This window comes from Squalius cephalus (genome assembly GCF_949319135.1).
Source record: "Squalius cephalus genome assembly, chromosome: 11".
In the NCBI taxonomy this organism is placed as follows: domain Eukaryota; kingdom Metazoa; phylum Chordata; class Actinopteri; order Cypriniformes; family Leuciscidae; genus Squalius; species Squalius cephalus.
This window is the reverse complement of record NC_137132.1, coordinates 20,482,641-20,495,895: the sequence shown is the minus strand read 5'-3', so window position 1 is coordinate 20,495,895 and position 13,255 is coordinate 20,482,641. Positions and strand designations below refer to the sequence as shown.

The following is a 13,255-nucleotide window of genomic DNA, read 5'->3' as shown; positions in this document are numbered from 1 at the left end:
GCCTTTTTTTTTGATCTCCTACGGTGATGCTTCAGTTGCTATTACGCCAGACTCTGTGGCTCCGTGGCATTTACCTGTGACCTGTCGTCTGGATAAAGAGGCCTGCGGACTGCGGTTTGTTGCCCGTAATCTTCCTAAAGAGCTTCTCATTTTGTCCTCGAGGCAAAACGGATGATTGATTTAATGAGTAGGTAGAATCGCTCCATCTGTATGGATTCTCCAAACGTTTGATTGAAGTACACATCAGCAGTCAGAGAAAGCAACAGCAGCGGACAAGCAGGTTCTTAACTTGTCGTCTCCTGGTCGGATGGACATCCGAAGAGTTTCTGCATGCTTGAAACACTAACATATGTGTCTGAACTCCATGTAGATGAGATGTGTTTGCATAAAAGTGCTGATGTGTTCTGTATCTGAGCCTACACGACCCAAGCTTATAATGAAAAGATGCTGACGGTGGAGTGATTCTGATAGTGAACCATATAACATCTCTACTTCAATTTAAAGCTGTCAGCAGCAAACTTTCAGCCGGACTGAATCGATACACACTTTATATTTACACTAGATTTACTGTGTACAATCAGAAGCATCAGTTTATCAAACACACTGCACTTCCAAAGACAATGCATGCTTTTAAAAAGCTCAGTTTTATTAGAAAAAACTAAAAAATGTTTGACTGAAGTGAAATTGTATTTGAACTGTACAAAATGTTAGTGCATTGCCAGTTGAAAGTTTGGACACATCTGCTAATTCTTGATTACTATTTTTCATGTTTTAGAATAATACTAAATCAAAGGCATCAGTGATGCAGGACTTTAATTCTATGCTTGACACTTGTGGGCTGCTTTTGCTTCACTCTCCGACCCAACTCACCCATTAAATAAATAAATAACATTAATATTAAATAATAAAATAAAACCAGGTATTGAAAAGACATTTATACACAGACACGGTTTACACTACTGTTCAAATGTTTGGGGCCAGTAAGATTTTTTTGCATTTATTTGATAAAAAAACAGTAATATTGCGAAAATATTCAAACTTTTTTTAAATTGCAATGTATTTTCACTAGGGATGCACAATATATCGGCCACCATATCGGTATCGGCCGTTCGTTTTCGTTTTTAATGTTATCGGTACGATCAGAAATTTTGGCCGATATATTAAAGCCGATAAATAATGGATTATTTCCTACAGCTGATGCCGTGATAAATTGCTTGAAATATGATTGGAATCTCTTCAAAAAAGGAAAATACAGTTCAGTGCAACATGTGCGGTGCAAGTCTGTCATATAGGCTACATAACATTATAATGAAAACATCATTATATAATTATAATTGCATCATTATAGTTTTTGTTTTTGTAATCAGGCTTTTTAAAAAGTATAAAAAAATTTGGATTTAGATTTATTGGCCAATAAATCGGTTATCGGCTTTCAAATATAAATAATTATCGGTTATCGATATCGGCTAAAATGTTCATATTGGTGCATCCCTAATTATTCCTGTGATTGCAAAGCTGTATTTTCAGCATTATTACTCCAGTCTTCAGTGTCACATGATCGTTCAGAAATCATTCTGATATGCTGATTTGCTGCTCAAATGACATTTCTTATTATTAATGTTGAAAACAGTTGTGCTCAATAGAAATCTGTAACGTAAATGTCTTGACTGTCACTTTTGGTTAATTGAATGGGTCCTTGCAGGATAAAAGTAGTAAAAGTAAATCTTATCGACCCCACGTTTTTTTAATTTATCTACAAATCTGCCTTTATGATGAGAAACATACATGCCGCTGTCAAATGTGTCCGTGACAAGGTTCATGGAGTTCAATTCACAGACACAAAATGATTGTCACCAGTAAGGCTCAGATGCAGCACATTTTACACACACACCATTTTTCCTGAAGTATATGTGTGAAATCTGATACACTTGTCTGTTTGCTTCAGCAGAGTTTATCAGGAGGCCCGGGGAAGACTGGCCGGAGTTTCTAATTGGTTCTGTGTACAGGTAAAGGCCATTAAACTTCAAGCACTACAGCGCTGAACGGGAATCTAAAGCTGAGATGGCGCCACACGAAGAACAAACCCAAACGTCAGAATCATCTCAGCAAGAAGAAAAAACAAAAGAAAAAAACAAAAGAAATCTGCTGTACTATACTGAAAACCTGGCTTTTGAATATTTTATCCTAGTGTAGCCCCGACCTTGACTTAGGATTTTCCTTTTCCTTTATTGTCTTTCCTTTTAGTCATCTTTAATTGTGTACACGTTCATTTGAGTTTCTAGATGTTCTTCATTGTTCTTGAAAGTTCTCTGATGAGAGCGACTATGTAAACATAAACTAATGTCTTTTTTTTGTTTTTTGAGGTAGTAATTTTCCAATAGCAGTTTCATTTCACAGTCCTCGTCTATCGCGTTTTCAGGTTTCATTTGATTCGAGCAAGAAAACGGATCGAGATGACTCAGACATTTTTAATTCAAGCCTAAACCGCAATGAGTGGGTAACTCAAAAAAAAATCTTAGTAGCTCTGTTCTATGTTTATTGTGATGTCTTGTTAACCATGATTACCTATTTTGGGCAATAAGAGGACTACAATATTTTCACAGTCCTTTTTTATAAATGTCATTTTTGTTGTCGATGAGAGAAAAAAAAAGAAAAAACCAAGAAGAAAAAGCTTTCCTTTTAATACTTTGTGAAATGAGATTTAAAAAGAAAAGAATTCTGAAACTGTAAATATTATTCTGTTCACTGCATCAAACTGTTTCTGAGAGAGAACCATATTTTTGTGACGGTGTCATAGAGGTTGTATTGTGCGCAAGACGCAATATGTCAGTGCAAAAATATCTTCGAGGCTCAATGCAGTAACCGAGGTCCATCTGTAGCACAAAGGCCGTGATTTACCCCAGTACGGACGAAACTCAATCCAACACTGTTAGCTCGCTTTGTAAATACCGTCGGCTTTACAACTGTGCAGGTTTCATACCAGCATACGGATTAGATAGTACGTTAAGATGTGCACAGCTTACAAAGACAATATACAGAAATCACCACAAAATCCAAAGCACACATCCGAGTTATGATTTCAAACCGTGTCGAGACATTTCAATTTCATGTTAACGTTTCATTTGGTGTTCTAGTGTGGGCTTCTTTTTCCCGTGCGCGCGGAGGGTTTTTACGCCGAACGATTGGAATATTACAGTACAAAGGCAATATTTCAAAATGTTTTGAAATTGCTCTACGATTAGGAAAACCAAGTCTTTTATACCATTACCTCAGTCCTGTGAGAGTTACTTTAAAGGAGATTACAAATTAATTTATTTTAGCCTGAGACAGATATTGAAAAAGATATTAAAGTGTTGTTTTGAAATTAAGTAAATCATTGCACTGTGAGAGAGAATTTATCATTTTCTATTTGCACATGTCAACTGACAGTCTCTAACATGGGTCATGTGAAGGACCGCTGTGGAAGCCGTTTCTTTCTTTCTTTCCTTCCTTCCACACAGGATAACACTTACAAATCTCGAGTCTTGGCTTGCGTTGATTTGAAGACTGTACTTTTAAATGATCTCTTTCCAGGGATTTTATTCTAGAATATCAGAGATGACAGATGAGTTTATTGGTAGCAATAGTTCATTTCCTCAGAAACACTGAAACTGATTGAAACCAGTAGCTGCTACACACATTTGTTGTACATGTGGGGACTGGATTTGATGAGACACAAATGGCATTTAGAAATATGAATTGACTGATGTATGCTGTTTTTCGATCTTGTTGAAAATGTTTGATTTCTCTTTATTTATTTTTGGGGGTTTTGCTTTTTCGTTTTTGTTTTGTTTCGTTTTTCTGTTTGTTCATTTCACTAAACTAACAGGTGAGGCAGAATGCTGGATTCTTTCTCTCTAGAAAGACGTGATAAAGTCATATGATTTTAAAAAGACAAGGAGAACTTTGTGCTAACTGTTTGAGCTGTTTCAAAAAAGACAAACGTACAAAAAAAGAAAAAAAAGAAAGAAAATGATCCCGAACTTCTTTTCAATTTAAATAGGGATGGATTTTTATCAATATTTTTGTGGATGTTAATGATTATACTAAATATAACAATGACAATAATACAGATATTATGTACTGTATTTATCAATTGTTTCTCTTCATTCCCTGTCACCTCATTCAGTAATCTTATGTTGATCATTGTATTTTAGTAGTGTGTTAAAAAAAAAAAAAAAAACTACGAAAAAAAAAAAAATACAGGAATATGACTTTACCTTGTAAAAGAGTGCTGTCTTGATGCCAGTGTAGTGGTCTATACACTTCTTGGTTGGTATTTTTCACATTTCCCCTCCCCTCTCACTCTCCTTTTGTCGTTTTTCCCCTTTCTATATCTCACACTCTCTCTTTAGTGAGTAGTCGTAGGTGTTATGTACTTAATGTTAAGATGTAGACGTATTCATTAGCAATTGTAGGACCAGTAAGGATAGAACTTTCTCTTTATAATCATTTAAAGACAAAAGACAAAAAATGCTGAGCGTTCTTTTCATAGTAATTTTCCTTTCTTTTTCTTTTTTCTTTCTTTTTTGTTCTCCTTTTTTTTGTTCCACTGTTTTGCTGGTCTCACATGGTTTCAACTAACCAAAGCTCTCACTGATGAAATCTAGGAGAAAGAAATTGCTGTACGACTGAATTGTAATCAAGGCATTAATTGGATCCCCACCCTTGAATGTTTTAAAAGGGGTGTGTGCCATACTACCTTAAATGCTAACGCTAGATATGCAAAACCGTTTTCACTTTCATTCTTTTTTAAGGGGGATGCAAGCTATAATTATGAAGAAATTCATAAATATTTTTTTAGTAAGTTCTAACAAAGTAATGATGATGATATAGCCTAATCATTATAGATCAAACTAATAGGTTTTGATGTTTATACTCTATATAAAAAAAATATCCCAGTGGCATATGGCGCTACTTTTTAAAAAAAAAAAAAAAACTTTTTTTTTTATCGTGTCTACTTAGATGAATACATACTTTAGTTTTGAGTCATGTGGAACATATGATATGATTGTTTTGTGCTTTTTAACGGCATTGCCAGCTTTTCATTTTAATTCAACATAGCAGACAGCGTCATTGTTCTGATGTCATACTAATTAGCTCGACTTGAGTGTGAATCCAGTGTCACACTGAATCTGTATTCCTGAATCACATCTCTTCTCAGGGATATCAAACATGAGCCAATGTAGCACCTTCGCAAAGGAGATTTTTCTAACACTAGCGGGTTATGATCAGTAAATAGCACAACTTTTAATGAAAGGTGTCTAATTGAAGTTATTCAATACATTTGAGCTAAATTTAAAGGTGCTGTCGGGATGAATCATGCACAGCATTTTATTACTGACATCTTTTTAAACTGTAACATTAGTTGTTCTTAGTTGGATGTCTCTTAAAAAGGTGAGTATCCAGCATCATATAGATTTAGATGATCCTCGACTAAACAGCTGAAGGCAAATGTTTAACAGCAGATGAAGCACGTTTCCCTTCTGCTGTCAAATAAGAGTGTGACTGAAGGCTGATTAAAATGAAGGCTGGCAATCGTTTCCATTTGCGTCGTTAGCTTAGCCTATTTTTTTCCCCGTAATTTGATCTCGTAGCTTGGACTTTAAGGTAGCATGGCTCTGTTGCCACCATTTTGTTTTCCATGGACAGCAGTTTACAGCGGATGAATGTTACACATCTTGCTAGACTAGTTAAATCATTGGAAAATTGTTGGTTTAAAAAAAAAACGAGAAAAAAAAACGAAAATGACCTGGAAGGTGTCGAGTGATATTGGGAGTGAACTACCGTATCCATTTAAACTTGAATTTTGCGGCAAGTGCTAGGCAATGGCCAAAACGATCATCCCACTAATAAAGCAGCAAAACGTCCTACACTGTAATGTCTGATGTACAGTATACTTGTATACATATACAAGATATATATGTATAGTGTATATATCTCTTTGTTAAATTGTTGAATCATCATCATCATCATCGTAGGCGAACTGACGCTAGCTCACACTGTTTGTTTCACTGGCTGTGTGTCGTGTAAGAGCTGCAGCACTAGTAGTTTAGCTGCAGAATGTGTCTCGTAAACCTGACGAGGACGTGTAGCTCAATGGGGACGGTACGGTCAATCCGGTGTCATTAGGTGGAGGGTTTTATTTTTGCCACGTCCTTTGGGAACTCGGTCTCCCATTTTCTCCTGAGGTTTAGGCCTCGCTGATTGCCTTGCCCATTCCTAACACTTGCCCATTTTTTAATGTTAACGGACTTTTTACCGTGAGAACTGACTGAACGGACTGACGTCTGAAAGCATCTTTCAGGTCTTCTTGTATGGCTTGCTCAAGCCCTGTTGTAAAATAAACTAAAGTGGATGGGGGTCTCTCACATCTCAGATGTGGAAAGTATAATTTTATATTTGTATTTTCAAATAATAATGATAATAATAATAAAAAATGTTTGTGAAAGGTTTCCATCCTCTACTGTGGTCCAGAAATCAATGTGTTTGTCTGGAAAAGATTAAAAAAAGAAAAATAAATAAAAGAGTTTTGAACCATTTCACTCATGGTTTTTATTTTCAACTTTTTTCAAGCAATTGATTTGTGATTTCAAAGGAAATGAATATACCTGCAAAAGATTGTATGCCAGAACATGCACAACGATTAAAATGCACAAAGTTGAATACAGAGCCCAAAAGCTCTTGTGTAAGTTTGTTTTCATTCTCACATTTGTTTACATCTTTAAATTGGATTATGACTTGATATAGGCTCACACATATATACACACTGTAAAAAGCGACTTAAAGTAAGGAAACCCGTAGTCTTAAAAATGAGTAAATAAACTTCATGCGTAATTGAAAAAATTTGAAATTGTCAAGTTCACATAACTTAATTTTTTCAATTACGCATGAAGTTTATTTACTTAATAGTTTTAAGTCAATGGGTTTCCTCACTTCAACTGATCACTTTTTACATATATATATATATAGACAATTGTAGAAATACTTCATTAGAGCAATATTTTGTTCACTGGGGAGCCTGCAAATCTGTTCTGAAAGGGTCACAAACAAAAACAATACTTAATGCAAATAATACAATTCAGCTAAATAATTGTGCATATAGAATAGCAACATAAGTAGGCTTAAAAGGGACAAGTTTTGTTGTTGATTTCAAAAGTCTGTGCCCATTCAAACTCTATTGTATTTTTGGCACAAATTCATCTTTTACTTGGTAGAAGCCGTTAGATTAGACAGATGCCAACACAGACAGGGTGCTTTACATGCCCTCATCCTTGATAACCATAAACAAAACTATGCAAGATAATACAACGCAATCGTTAAATACACATTCACTTGCCAAGAGGATAAACAACACATTGTGTTATGTGCTGTGAATTAATAACTGTGAAGAGCAAGAAACCAAATCCAGTTGACATTTAGAAAGAAAACAGTCCAACTATAACGATTATAAGTCACATTTCTGCTGTTGTTTATGAATATACAAAACTGGCGGGTTTAAAAATCTGTCCTTTTTTATGTTAGTCATGTTGCATATTGTTGGGCCTGTGCACTTCATGGTATTAATACATTTCTGATTTTAAGAACTTTTTTTAACATTAAAAACTATTTAAAAACTCTTGTACCGTGTTGGCTCTCCACTTGATGTCCATTGTAAAATCTGCTTTATAACCCATGAGGTTAAAATATAAAGATTTTTTAATTAAATTAATTGATTGTCGTAGTGATATTTATAAGATGTTTTGAAATGAATAAAGAGACTAATATAATGAGAATAATGCGAAATTCTTTTTTTAGTCATTTATGTAACGCCATAGGCCAACAAAGGACAACATGTGGTATAATTAGTTTAAATAAAGCTCAAGAGGTCACATTTAAGTCTTAGAAAATAGACTTAGAAAAGATTTGCCTTAGAAAGCTTTGCCACTGAAATTAAAGTGCTAAATGTTTTGGTTGTCAAGATGGTTTCGAATAGCTACATCTCGATTTGGACTGTTTTTGTCTTTGGATTCCTAATTAGAAATGTTTTAGAGAACATGATTTAAAAAGATTTAAGGAAACAAATATATGAATGTTAGGGATGGGAGAGGAGAGGAGGGGGGGGGACATGATTCCAGAAACAAAACCCTTTCAAATATCTTTCCCAAGACATACTGTACACAGAATCCAATCAGACAGTCCTATTGTTGTGTGGAACGTTTGTGTCTTCCCAGAGCCTAATCAAGAGGTGTTTCAACCGGGATGAAAAATGCAATGTGTGCAGGCTGGCAGAAATTAATGTCATTTTTAATTTGAGTCGCTGTCCCATTCTCAAATGTGAAATTGCCTTGCTGAATGTAAGGTGTGACAGCTATTATAAATGTGTGGAAATCCATCTTCCACCCTGCCTCCTCTCTCTCTCTCGTCCTGGATGAGCAAGCTCTCTTCATACAGTCACTATCACTGTAGCTGTCCACCCACATACTTCACTGGAGCCCTTGGATAGTGTCATGACTCATTGTGTTCACTGTTTGCCAGGAGAGAAATACTGAGAGAAATCTCAGCTTCCCTCTTATCAGGAGACCACTTAGACAGGAGAGCTGCAGCACTGCATCCTAACCTGTTCAATCGCAGAAAAAAAAAAACACAATTCTGTCAAACAGGTCCTCTGAAAGCGTGCGTGTATCTCATAGTAAGGAAGGGGGAATCTCTTTGTGTCGTATATGTACTTGCCAGCAGGTGTTTGCTACTTGTAGTGGTAGTACGGAAAAGAAGAAGCCGGTCATTACCCTCGTATAAAGTGCAAGTGATGGCGTTCGTGAATTAATATTACCCCCACCCGATATACGTATACACAAGTTGGTCCTTTCCAAAAACACTGTGTGTACATCGCGATGTCGCAATGGACTTAATTGTACCTGGAGACCTTTGTGTCATGATGCCTAGCAACAAAGCACTGCCGTAGGTATCAGCTGACTTAAGTACACCAATTAAATCGTTTGAAAAATGACTGCAGGTGTCAGGAGCGATCTCCAGAGAACTCATTTGGAGAGTTCTGGGTTCTCTGGTGTATATTTAAGACAGAGCTGCCCTACCTTTAAGGTCTGCCGGTGTGTTTGCACGGGCTGAAAAATATCACAGGCTCCCCTCTGCTCACTCCAAAAGCCTCCCAAAGAAGTGTTTTAGTAACTAACTTTGCTTTACACGAGGCTTTTATATACACAATAACTGTTTTTTTTTTTTTTTTTGCTGAGATTCCAACTTGTAAAAAGCGTTCACGTTTTCTTAGAACTCTTAATTTACAACTTGCAAACTGGGAATTTTCTGACCTGTACCATGGTCACTGGGATTTTGCCAAGTAAGACATGTTGGAACAATATTCCTGCCCAAAAAAAAGTCCTAACCCTAAACTTAATCCTACCCATAACTTGTCCTTAAAATCAGAGGGAAATGATAGGTGAATAACACTAATGTAGAAGCACCTAACCATGGTGGTAAGCCAAAACTTGACTTCTAAACTGTAAACTTGTCACTCAAATCTGGTTGATAAAAATGTTTTTCTAGAATCAACAAAGATGTTGATCCAGTAGCATGTACTTTGTGAAATTGAGTTCACCCCTGTACCACGTGACCGCCGTAGATTCATTTAGGCGTTGCATAGTAATGCATAATTCTGAGCCAGAGGATGTGAACAGCTCTGAGCACAACATCATGTTGTAATCTCAAATTCACGGTAATTACGACATGCAGGTGTGAATGCAGCAATAGTCCAAAATCACTGTTCACTGTATAAAGGTGCGTTCACACCAAAGACAATAACTGTAAAGGTAAAGTGTTAATAACAGTTCTAATTCTATGAGAATAGGGAAGTCCACACATGAAGCAAGTGATACCCTGCATCCAAATTGGCCTACTTATATGCCCTAAAAGTAGGCTATGTACTGTTTTGTGAAGAAAAAGAACAAACCTTTGAGTGTGTAGCAGAATAGCAGGCAAGCTTTGAATCCTCATCTAACGCTGGGTTGTGGGAGTGTGTATGGATCAGAACTTCGAATTTCCAGTGGAAATGGTGAACCATCCAGGTACCTTTGGGATATTCATTTAATTATATTACGATATGGGACACACTCATTCTAATTTCAAATAGGCCTACCATTTAGGATGGATAGTATGCAAATTGGGATGCAGCAGTTGTCCGTGAGTGAATCAATAAGTCATTACTCAACTGATTTGTTTCAAAACACGATTCATTCAGGGACGGAACGTCGTTTGGGACTGTTTGCGATGAGAGGTTAAAAAAACGGTGTCAATTCATGGACCCAATATTGTTGCTGAAATGTAAGGTACTCGCTATAAAATTATTGTTTATTGAACTGTATAAAAACAATATCATATTATATATCTTATATACAACATACAATGGGACAAACAATGCTTTTGCTAGTGTTACATTAATATCATTAAAATGAAATGGTATAATTTCCTACATGGCTCTTTTCGATTCTCATGGAGTTATTTCAACTCAATCACTTAGTATTTCATTTCCATGTTTTTATTTTGCATCTGTTTAATAAGGAGAATAATGTAGGCTACAGTAAGTTGTTAGCTGATCATTATTCTGTATCATTATTCTCTCAGGGAGATACAAGACCTGTTCATGCTGTCAGGGTTTATTTTGTGATAATGACCAGCATTATATACTGGTTGTGGTCCATTATTTAGACCTCTCCTGATTGAATTTCAATGCATGATCAAACTGTAATTAACAGCAGGGCCTTTAATTGCTGGCAGGTGTACAGTGCTTGATAAATGATCTTATTGCAGTGTCACTGTAAATGTGCAGGCCAAAGTTGACAAAATCGTATCGTTTTCACTAGAGTTTGTCCACCCACTATGCCTCTTCATATCCACACGGGAAACAGAATTTTTAGCAGATGACACTTTATGAGAGGGTTGTTGATGAAAAGCATAATGGCAGCCTCATCATTCGGTGCTCTCGGCTAAGCGATCGATGACCGAAAGAGTCCCGCGGCTTTCACAGAATGGATATCCGCAATCGTTTAAGGTGTCAGGAGCGCCGTGAGGGTTCGGATGTGATCACGCATTAACATCAAGTGCGATCAGGGAGATGGAGACCGTCCCGTTCTGAATGAGCCTTGACAGTTTTTCGGGATTAGAAACCTGTTCAGCCCCTTGTCTTAGCTGATGTGTATTTGACTTCTAACTGCTAGACATCCCAATCATCTCCACTCCCCCAATACTCCAATCAGGGCCTCATTAGCATCAGACACTACCTATCATTAACAAAACTCTCTAATTAGGAGCCAATCAGCCCTCTCAGGAGCCCTCTTCTGAATGGTGTGTGTTTAAAGCAGGAGTACGCGATGAGCTCAGATTGCAGACGAGGTGTGATGTTGGAGGGGAGAACAGTGTGCTTACCCACCTAGTTGTACTAGCACTCAGACAGATGGAGGGAAATCAAAACGCTCCTGACACTTTTTATAGTCGCACAGTCATCCGCCTCTTAAAGGGTTAGTTCACCTAAAAATTCTGTCAGTAATTACTCACCCTCATGTTGTTCCAACCCCGTAAGACTTCCGTTCATCTTCGGAACACAAATTAAGATATTGTTGATGAAATCTGAGAGCTGTCTCACTCCTTCATAGGCTTCTATGGGATTGATATCTGCCATCCCAGAAAAATTAGTAAAGACATCACACGCATCACACACCTGACCAGTGTCGGCCAATAGTGAGCCTACGTTCTGACGTACAACCCAGAAGCGCTGCGCTGTTACACTACATGAACTCACTCAGAAGCCCACACAGAAGAAAATGAATAGTTGAATAAAGTCGTTATTTTAGGTTTTTTTGCGCACAAAAAGTATTCTCGTCGCTTGATAAACTTAAAGGAGAACTCCGGTCAATTTTAACATTGAGCTCATTTTTTTGTACATTTGGAGTGCTGTCAATACAGTGAACAACGACAAAAATCGGTGTTGCCTACACCGAGTTATTCTATTTTTAAAATTTGCACCCTGTTGACTTCAATGGGGCAAGTTTTAAACCTGCTTTTAGCCTCTTAACATCCTTGATGTGTCATTACAAGTGCACAGAAAATGTGAGTGATTCCTTCAGAGTGAACACGAGTGAATCTGACTGCAGTAGATGTGAAAGATATGTATAAAAATGATGTTATTTAAGCCAGCGCAAATACCTGTGTTTACATCCTGTTTTCGGTTGAAGTCCAAAGTAGTCGATTGCCGAGTTCACGCGCGTGATCATAGGTAACTAAACCTATGCGCGTGAACTCGGTTTAAAACTTGCCCCATTGAAGTCAACAGGGTGCAAATTTTAAAAATAGAATAACTTGGTGTAGGCAACACCGATTTTTGTCGTTGTTCTCTGTATTGACAGCACTCCAAATGTACAAAAAAATGGCTCGATGGTGTTTTATGCCCCCAATGGCTCCTTAGAGGCAGCTAACCCTACCCTCAACCTTAAACCTACCCATCCCCTCGCTGCCTGGAAGGCGACGTTGGGGGCATAAAACACCAAAGACCAAAAAAATGAGCTCAATGTTAAAATTGACCGGAGTTCTCCTTTAAGGTTGAGCCACTGTAGTCACTTGGACTATTTTAACGATGTCTTTACTAACGTTTCTGGGATGGCAGATATCCATTACCTAGCAGCCTATGAAGGAGTGAGACAGCTCTGTGATTTGACTTGTTTTGTTCAAAGTCTTGCTTTGCTTTTGTTTTGCATTAACATCTACTTTCATAGCCTGTTTGCATTCTCCAACACCCAGGAAGGGTTTCATGTACTCTTGCGGAAAACTTTTTAAACACTCATTTCCAGCTCTCTCGGGTTTAATTTGTCCAACAGCGTATACATGCTGCAAAATTAAAGCCTGATTGGAAATGACGCACAATAAAAACACTGATATTTAAAGTGATATTGACCTTGATTTGTCAGCCTCAAGCTCTTCACTGACATGAATGTTGTCTCCTTGGTAACAGTACACTAACTTGATTAGTGGCGAAATTGTTCCTGTGGTGGAAATAATTACTGGAGAAAATGTATTTTATTGTATTGGTTATAATCATTAATATTTAAATTTGATGGATTGTAATAGTTTTAGAACATCTGGGTCTAAAATAATACAAATATATACATAAAATGCATTGAAGTAAATGTATCATCTCTCCAAACCTCTAATAAACCCTCTCAGCTGGCCA

General features: G+C 37.0%; 1 protein-coding gene across 22 annotated transcripts in view; it reads left to right on the top strand.

The window, feature by feature from the left end:
* msi2b (musashi RNA-binding protein 2b) overlaps positions 1-4,205 on the top strand; it is a 268,592-nt gene extending 264,387 nt beyond the window's left edge. For 5 of the 22 annotated variants that reach the window (XM_079885752.1, XM_079885744.1, XM_079885742.1 and 2 more), the window contains one exon: positions 1,949-4,205. Coding sequence is in view for 6 of the 22 variants with exons in the window: in XM_079885744.1 (XP_079741870.1) it covers positions 1,949-1,990 (42 nt within the window). In the remaining 16 variants the exon portion in view is untranslated. Of the gene's footprint in view, positions 1-1,945 lie in introns of all 22 variants that reach the window. The other 17 variants (XM_079885753.1, XM_079885743.1, XM_079885749.1 and 14 more) reach the window with 7 other exon arrangements.
* The last annotated feature ends 9,050 nt before the right edge of the window (positions 4,206-13,255 follow it).